Genomic DNA, 9,711 nt, shown 5'->3' on the forward strand with positions numbered 1-9,711 from the left:
TAACCAAAAAGTGTGAATCCAACCAGAGGTACCTTGGAAGAAAGGCCTGGTGATCTATTTCTGAAAAATCACAGACATTGAAAACCCTGTGGAGCACAATTCTATTCTGAAACACATGGGGTCACTGTGAGTCAGAATCAACTCCACAGCAACCAGTTTTTTGTTTGTTTAAATTGAAAACACAGAGGAATATTATGAAATTGTTTCTTTTTGTAAATGAGAAGGCACTCTGTGCAAGGAAATGGAAAAGTCTCCAAGATTAAGTAAAAGAAAGCAAGAATAGAACAAAGTATATAGTGTGGTGGCTTATGTCTAAGAATTGGGGATTATGAGATTATTTAAATTTGCTAAGCTTTGCATAAAGACGCTCTTCAAGCACAGAGGAGAAACTTTTGAGGGTGGTTTCTTATCAGGGTTAGAGTGAGGAGTAGAAAGGAGCAGATAGGTTGGGAAGTTGGATCAAGGCTTTCTATGTAAATCTTTTTAGATTGATTTGATTCTTGAACACTGTAAATGTATTATTTGTGGAAGCAAATAAATCGTTTAGAGTAAATAAATACCATAGGAAGTGGTATACTATGGACATTTGTCTTTGTTTGCTCAAGATAACTCTGGTTTATACCTGATGTCCTATGGTAGTTACTTTCTTTTGTATTTTGGTTTGTATTTGTGTTTGGTTTGGGCATCAAGCTATCCGAACACCTAAAGTGGTAGAATGTCAGCCTCAAGGATCGTACAGAGTCTATGGTCTGATTATGCTGTTTTTTAGTCCTGTCTGCTTCCCATTATATCCCCTGCTAGAGTAGCTATCCAGATGTCACAGTGGGAGAAACAGTGCTCCTTGGCCACCTACCTCAATATGTCTTACACTAAGGCATTGCGTTTCAACTTTTTTTTTGTCACAAAACCAACCAAAAAACCAAACCTGTTGCCGTCGAGTCAATTCTGACTCATAGCGACCCTAGTACATGTAAAAAATGATAATATTTGTAACGCACATTGAGGTGAACAGAAAGACTGCTTGCTGCCAGAGCAAATGAGTTTAGTGGCTCCAGGCCCCTCAGGCCCTATCTGACAATAAAAGTTATGACCTATTGAGTCACTGGGTTATTGTATAAAAGGTGTTACATAATATCTGATATTTCTTCCTGTTGGGAAACTCTGCTCTAAACAATATCTAAACTTTATATTCTAAAGGAAGGGACCTGGAGAGGTTTCAAGAGAGAAGATTATGGAATGAAACGGACTGCTTCTGCATGGGGTTATGGGAGGAACACTTAATCTCTACCATACTCATTTGACTCTTAGGAGTTCATGCATTCATTTGTTCATTAATTTGTTCATAAATAAATAACAGGCACTATACTAGAAATCAATGGTGAAATATATGCTGCCTTGTGTTGTTAGATAACTATTTTTATGTCTCCCCAAGAGGGTTGTAAGCTCCCCAGCCTCACTACACAGTATAGGCCCCATGGTGATGGGAACCCACAGGGTTATTAAATAATGCGACCAAAGCCATTGCAAGGGCAAGCAATTTCCAGCCATTCTTTAGTGCTGCCACCCAAGGAAGTAGTTTTCTGTTGTGCCCATGACCACGATTATAAGAAAACCACTTTGCACAAAGTGAGGTTCCGGAGGAGAAAAGGCTAGGAGCTCAAAAGCAATAGACTTAGCAGGCTAGCAGAATGGAGTATTGCACTGTGCATTTAGGGAAAAAGTATAGATTTTGTGAAAGCAGGGAGTACTTCTCAGGACATGGAAGGATGGCTTTGGGCATCTAGATCAAAAGGAAATGCTGCATTTGGAGTGTTACTAATTCTATTACCCCCGCACATAACAAATGTAAGGTTATATATATATATACATACCAAGCATTCTCAAGGAAAAAATCCTCACTGCAAAATATTACGTGAAAAAACTTGAAGCAAATGATTAAATTCTTATGGTGCTTACTGTTCTGTGTGCTTTACACGTGCACACTAATTTAACTCATAAACAGTGTCTGATGAAACTTTCGTAATTGTTCCCATTTTACAGATGAGAATACTGAGGCACAGGGAAGTTAAGTGTATTGCAAGTAAATGGTAGAATTAATGTTTGAACCCAGGGAGGCAGGCTTCAAAGTGCATGCTGTAACCATTACATGGCATTCCTCCTGGGATATTAAAGCTAATTTATTTATTCAACACTTCGTGTATGTTACTTCATTTAATCCTCAGAACACTCTGTTGTAGAAAATTCTTCTATCCTTTTATAAGGAACAGGAAACTGAGGTCAGAGAGAGGTTATGTTTTTTACCCAGGATCATGTAGACAAAAAATGGCAAAACTGGGATTTGGACCAACACCTTTCCCTACCCATCTGGGCCTGGTTCTGGTCCTGCTTTCTTTAGAAGTGTTGCAATTATAGAATCGAAACTCCCCAGGCTGGAAGAAATATGAACATTCATCTACTCCCAGCGTATCATTTGTACAGACAGAGAGAATGAGGCTGAGGTAGCCTTACCAAGGTCCCCCGACTAGGTGGAGTGGGTCTAGGGCTTGAATCCATGTCTCTTTACTGCAGGTTCAGAAATCTATTTTCGTCATCTAAGTATCAGGGTGATTCTTCCTCTTTCAAAGAGAAATTGTGAAGATTAAATAAAAAACGATACTTCACAGCAGATGTCATTGTTTCTGGCTTAGAGTGTACATACAAAAATAGTCGATTTGATTTTTTAGCACTAAGATACATTAGAATGAGGAAAAAAGAGAGAACTTTCAAGACCCATACAGTCATTTAGTCTCAAGGCTTTTGTTCTATCCTTGTCATTATCTGTTCATCCTTTGGCAGATCTTTGACCCTCAATTCACTCATCATTAAAGTGTGGAGATTGAACTTGGGTGGTAATTTTCAAACTCTGTTCAGTAAAGGAGATGGTCGGAAATGAGGGAGAAAAGAAAGTATAAGGAGTGATTAGGGCTTCAGATCCCCATTCCTACTTTCTATTTCCACCTGTTTTCTACTTTGTATGTGCGTGCTCTATATACATGATTTGCAAAGCTTCTTGTTTGTTTGATACTTTTTTTTTTTTTTAATGTGGGGTCAGATAATTTCTAAGGTGTATTCCATGATATCGGAAGACAGCTCAGACTGCAATCACATCTCCAATACCTGCTCTTGTCCCATTACAGACTAAGTTGTTTTCTGTAGTTTCCATTCTCCAATCCCCTTCACTGGGCATCCTCTGATCACTAGATAACCCAGGATGACTGAGTTCCCCAATCTGAAGAGCTCTCTGCCCATAGGTCACTGTTCCACAACTGAAACTTGAAACAAACTATTATTTTAGTCTCCTTTGTGCCTACTTTGTTTGGCACCTTCTCAATTTTTTTTCCAGGAATCCTATCTTGACTAAAGCCCCTACTCCCAGCCTTAGTTAGTCTCCTTTTTCTCAGTAGTGTGCTCTTTCTCTAAGACATCCAAAAAAGCCAAACCAGTTGCCACTGAGTTGACTCCTGCTCATGGTGACCCTGTGTGTGTCAGAGTAGAACTGGGCTTTAAAGGACTTTTAATGGCTAATTTTTCAGGACATCACCAGCCCTTTCTTCTGAGTCAGCTCTGGGTGGACTCAAGGCATCTGGTTAGCAGTGACTGCATTAATTGTTTACACCACCCAGAGACTCTGCTCTAAGACATATGTTCAGCTAGACCCTTTATACCCTACCTAACATTTTGTTTTTGTTTCTCCTCCTTTGTGGCACTTGTCCTACATTCAGTTGGGGTGGAATCAGAGACTATATCTCCTTTCTCTCTACATATTCCAACTCTGATCAACCCAGGACTACATCCTCTTCAGTGAGTGCTTGCAGTGTGTGTGACCAGTGATCTGATTGATTGTTTACTAATGTTTACTTTGACTCTCATCAGATGGTTGCCTAACCAGCTGTTTTTGAGAGTTACCAAAAAGTTGGGCTATGACAGCGGAGATCATCAGGATCCCTTCAAAATAGTCCTGAGCCTATCAGTGACCCTCTTCACAGCCTCTTTCACCTCCTTGTTTCGAAGGGTATAGACGATGGGATTGAGGAAAGGGGTAAGAAGGGCATACATCAAGGCAATAAGCTTGTCTGTACCCTCAGGTCGACTCCCAGATGAACTCACATACACTGTGAAGGCAGAACCAAAGAATAGTGCTACTACAGTCATATGGGAAGAACAGGTAGAGAAGGCCTTGGCACGGCTAGCAGCTGAGGGTAGCTTCAGTACAGCTTTCAGGATGCCCCCATAGAGTCCCAAAATTAGCACAAAGTTGCATCCAGTGGCCACACCAATCACTGTCCCATTGGCCCGAGCATGCCAGCCTGTGTCCACACATGCCAACTGCATCAGTGGTGCCAGGTCACAAAAGTAATGGGCCACCTCCTTCAAGCAGAAAGGAAGAGTGGCTGTGAGACTGGCTGGCACAATTGCTGCTGAGAAGCCAGCCACCCAAGTGGCCCCTGCTAGCCAGAGCTGTATCTGTCTGCTCATGAGTGCATGATAGTGGAGTGGGAGACAGATGGCAAGGTAGCGGTCCAGAGCCATGACACTCAGCAGGTAGCACTCAGTCATGCCCAAGGAGTGGAAGACATAAAGCTGGATGAAGCACAAAGCAGATGAGATGGGTGAATGTCTGTGGAGCAAGGTATGCAGAAGCGTGACCACAGTCGTGCTGACATACCAGAGCTCCAAGAAGGAGAGGACACTGATGAAGAAGTACATGGGTGTGGACAGTCCAGAATCTACTTGAACAAGGACAATGATGAACAGATTCTCTGCCAGGGTGAGGAGATAGATGCACAGGGTCCCCAAGAAGGCAAGAGGTTGCAGAGTCCCAGTAGTAGTGAAACCAGCAAGGATGAAATTTTGGGTCCAAGTGTGGTTGACATGAACCATCATTCCCAGGACTGAGGGGCAAGGACAGAGGACTAGCAATGTAGGCTTCTTCTTTGATTCAGGAAATGTTCCTAATGTCAAGAATGTAGAATGTAATCACCTCTAATTTGCAGTAGAGCAACCAAAGACCAGGAAGCAGAAATGGTTGGTCTCATATCGTAGAGTCTGTTGGTGACTGAGCTAGAACTAGAAAGCAAGGCTCCTGCTCCTCCTGTTTAATTTTTTTTAATAATATTGGACTACAGAGACTCAGACAACTATATTTCTTCTCTCCTCCAACATCAGGAAATAGGAGAGACAGGAAAATTCTGACCTCTCTCTTTCTTATAATTTCCAATGATAAAATAACCAGCAATAATTGGCTGTCAGGAAGAAAAATATCTTCCCCTAAAAAGTGACTGTTGACACCTCTTTCAGGAGGTCCCTCTGAAGTTTGAGGATTTTTCTTTTAAGGACTAGAAGAAGAAGAGATGGGAAAATAAATAATTGCAGAAACTCTGGAAACAATCTCTGAAGGCTAAGGTCCATAGTGCCTAATGATAACTCACCCAGTGGACACATTATGCCTTTTAAAAGATGGTCACTGAAGGAGATATCCACAAGGAAGTCTCAGAGAGAAATCCAATGTGGTCAGAGCTTCCCCTTTCCTCCTAGGAATTGATCTAGAAGACTTGTAGCATAAAAGAAGGCATTTTCTCTGAAGTCACAGGTTTGGCTTTGTAAACGTGTTTTGCCACTAACCGGCAATGCACACTGGGAAACTTCTCTTCACCTAACCTCAGCTTCCTCTTTTCTAAAAAAAAGAAAGTTTAAATAGATGTTCTGCAAGTCCCTTACAGAAGGGATAATTTATTGTTCTCTAAAGTCACTGAAAAATATTTATGGGGAGAGAGTGCCAACATCATTGTTCCTAGACTTTACTTTCTACAACCTAATAAGCATCACCCAGGAAAGGGTCAAAACTTTCTCATAGTTCTCTTCTTCAACTACTCTCACTTCTGCAGCACCATCCCTGCCCATTACCTGATTGTTTTTCATGATATTAGGACTTGTAGCTTCCTCCTCGGTGTCCTTTTTACTCCTAAGTATTTTCCTGATTTATATTCCATACTCCTGGAAGTCTGGCCTCCCAGGGCTTCTTGCTTTGTATTCCCTGGGGCTTCTGGCTGTGAATAACTCTCAAAAGGGGTTACCCTGGGGAAGGAAGTCATGCATAGGGAAGTGTAGCAGACTTTTTCAACTCTGTAACCCTCCTTGTTGGGCTCTGGTATCCATTCCCAGGGGTGTTGCCTCCTCTGGGCCACAAGATCTTTTGCAAATCCCACATTACTGTCCATGATGAGATGACCCGTCTTGCATGTGCTTGTGCGTAGAGAGAGAATAACACCTTCAGCACCCCAGAAGTGAGTCATATCTACTTAAAATTCTTATAAGGAGATTTCTCACCTAGATTCCTCTCCACCCCACTACAATGAGGATTGCTGGATGGCAGGTATCTTAGTCATCTAGTGCTGCTGTAACAGATATACCACAAGTGGATGGCTTTAACAAAGAGAAATTTATTTTCTCATTGTCTAGTAGGCTAGAAGTCCAAATTCAGGGAGTCAGCTCCAGGGGAGGGTTTTCTGCCTCTGCCAGCTCTGGAGGAAGGTCTTTCTCATTAGTCTTCCCCTGGACTGGGAGATTCTCCACGCGGGAACCCTGGGACCAAAGGATGAGCTCTGCTCCCGGTATTTCTTTTTTGGTGGTAGGATGTTCCCACGTCTCTCTGCTTGTAGTTACCAATTGTTGCATTGTTTGAGCACTTGTTGCAGTCACTATATCAGTCCATCTCTTTGAGGGATTTCCTTTTTTTCACTGACCCTCTTCTTTATCAAACATAATGTCTTTCAGGGACTGCTCCCTTCTGATAACATGTCCAAAGTACGTGAGAAGTCTCGCTATCCTCTCTTTTAAGGAGCATTCTGACCGTGCTTATTCCAAGGCAGATTTGTTCAATCTTCTGGCAGTGCATGGTATATTCAATATTCTTTGCAACACCGTAATAAGAAGCCGTCAATTCTTTTTCCGTCCCCCTTCTTCATTGTCCAGCTTTGACACGCATATAATCCAATTAAAAATACCATGGCTTGGGTCAGGAACACCTTAGTCCTCAAAGTGACATCTTCGTTTTTTAATACTGGAAAGGCGTCTTTTGCAGCAAAGTTGCCTAAAACAATATGTCGTTTGATTTCTTGACTGCTGCTTCCATGGGTGTTTAGCGTGGATCCAAGTAAAATAAATCCTTGACAACTTCAATATTTTCTCTGTTTATCATGATGTTGTTTATTTGCCCAGTTGTGAGGATTTTTCTTTTTGTCAAAGTGTAATTCATACTGAAGGCTGTAGTCTTTGATATTCATTAGTAATTACTTCAAGTCTTCTTCACTTTCTGCAAGCAGGGTTGTGTCATCTGCATATAACGGGTTTTTGATGAGTCCCTCTAATCCTGATATCACTTTCTTCTTCATATAGTTCAGATTCTTGCATTGTTTGCTCAGCATACAGATTGAGTAAGTGTGGCAAAAGCATACAACCCTCATGCACATCTTCCCTGGTTTTTAAATGATGCAGTATCACCTTCACTGTTCAAACATCTGCCTCTTCTTTTATGTACAGGTTCCTCATGAGCACAATTAAGTGTTCTGGAATTCCTATTCTTCTAAATGCTGTCCATAATTTGTTATGATCCACAGAGTAGAATGCTTTTTCATAATCAATAAAACACAGGTAAACATCTTTCTGGTATTCACTGCTTTCAGCCAAGATCCATCTAACATCAGCAGTGATCTCCCTAGTTCCATGTTCTCTTCTGAATCAGAGTTAAATTTTTGGCAGTTCCCTGTCGATATACTGCTGCAACTGTTTTTGAATTATCTTCAGCAAAATTCTACTTGTATTTGATATTAATGATATTGTTCATAATTTCCATGTTCTGTTGGATCACCTTTCTTTGGAATGGGCACAAATATAGATCTCTTCCAGTCGATTTGCCAGGTAGCTCTCTTCCACATTTCTTGGCATAGGTGAGTGAGTGCTTCCGGTGCTGCATCCATTTGTTGAAACATCTCAATTGGTATCCCATCAATTCCTGTTTTGCGCCAGTATCTTCAGTGCAGCTTGGACTTCTTCCTTCGGTACCATTGCTTCCTGATCATATGCTAACTCCTGAAATGGTTGAATGTTGACCAATTCTTTTTGGTATAGTGACTTTGTGTATTCCTCTCATCTTCTTTTGATGGTTCCTGCGTTGTTCAATATTTTGCCCATAGAATCCTTCAATACTGCAACTTGAGTCTTGAATTTTTTTTTCAGTTTGAGAAATGCTGAGGGTGTTCTTTCCTTTTTGTTTTCTAACTCCAGGTCTTTGCACAGTTCATTATAATACTTTACTTTGTCTTCTCAAGCCGCCCATTGAAACCTTGTTTTCAGCTCTTTTATGTCATCACTTCTTCAATTCTCTTTAGCTACTCTTTGTCGAAGAGCAAGTTTCAGAGTCTCTTCTGACATCATTTTGGTCTTTTCCCTTTTTTTAATGACCTTTTGCTCTCTACATGTATGATGTCCTTAATGTCATCCCACAATTCATCTGATCTTAGGTCATTAGTCCTCAGTGTGTCAAATATATTCTTGAAATTCTCTAAATTCAGGTGGCATGTACTCACGTTCATACTTTGGCTCTTATGAAGTTGTTTATATTTTCTTTAGCTTCAGTTTGAACTTGCATATGAACGATTCATGATCTGTTCCACAGTTGGCCCTTGACCTTGTTCTGACTGATGGCATTGAGCTTCTCCATCATCTCTTTCCACAGGCATAGTCAGTTTGGTACCTTTGTATTATATCTGGTGATAATATAAATGGGAACTATACACATGGGTGTATAGTTCCCATGTATATTATTGAAAAAAGTTATTTTCAATGAATAAGTTGTTGCCTCACAAAATTCTATTATGCAATCTCTGGCATCATTTCTATCACCAAGGCCATATTTTCCAACTACTGTTCCTTCTTTGTTTCCTATTTTCACATTCCAAACACCAGTAATTATTACTACATCTTGATTGCATATTTGAGCAATTTCAGACTGCAAAAGTTGGTAAAAATCTTCAGTGTCTTCATCTTTGGCCTTAGTGGTTGGTGAGTAAATCTGGATAACAGTCATATTAAGTGCCTTCCTTGTAGGCATATGGATGTTAACCTATCACTGACAGCATTGTACTTCAGAATAAACCCATTGCTGTCGAGTGGATTCCAACTCATAGCGACTCTATAGGACAGAGTAGAACTACCCCATAGAGTTTCCAAGGAGCAGCTGGTGGATTTGAACTGTCAAACTTCTTTTTTTTTTTTTTTTTTGGTTAGCAGCCGTAGTTCACTGTAGCTCTTAATCTCTGTACCACCAGGGCTCCATACTTCAGAATAGATTTTTTTATGATGAACGTGCCACCATTCCTCTTCAATTTGTCATTCGTGGCATAGTAGACTATGTGATTGCCCAAATCAAAATAGCCAATACCAGTCCATTTCAGCTCACTAATGCTTAGGACATCGATCTATTTCAATTTGACAACGTCTAATTTTCCTAGATTCATACTTTGTACTTTCTATGTTCCAATTATTAATGGATGTTTGCAGCTGTTTTTTCTCATTTTGAGTCATGCCACATCAGCAGATGAAGGTCCCGACAGCTTTTCTCCACCCATGTCGTTAAGGTCCACTCTAACTTAAGGGGGCAGCTTTTTCCTAGTC

At 40.7% G+C, this 9,711-nt stretch overlaps 1 protein-coding gene across 1 annotated transcript; it reads right to left on the reverse strand.

Annotated features, from left to right (window-relative positions):
* Positions 1-2,229: 2,229 nt before the first annotated feature.
* On the reverse strand, positions 2,230-6,404 carry LOC100661275 (olfactory receptor 6N1-like). Its single transcript, XM_023553971.2, has one exon. It carries the CDS (start codon positions 4,921-4,923, stop codon positions 3,976-3,978), a length of 948 nt encoding a protein of 315 aa, XP_023409739.2. The 5' UTR covers positions 4,924-6,404; the 3' UTR covers positions 2,230-3,975.
* Positions 6,405-9,711: the final 3,307 nt, after the last annotated feature.

The sequence above is a fragment of the Loxodonta africana genome, chromosome 3 (assembly GCF_030014295.1).
Source record: "Loxodonta africana isolate mLoxAfr1 chromosome 3, mLoxAfr1.hap2, whole genome shotgun sequence".
NCBI lineage: Eukaryota > Metazoa > Chordata > Mammalia > Proboscidea > Elephantidae > Loxodonta > Loxodonta africana.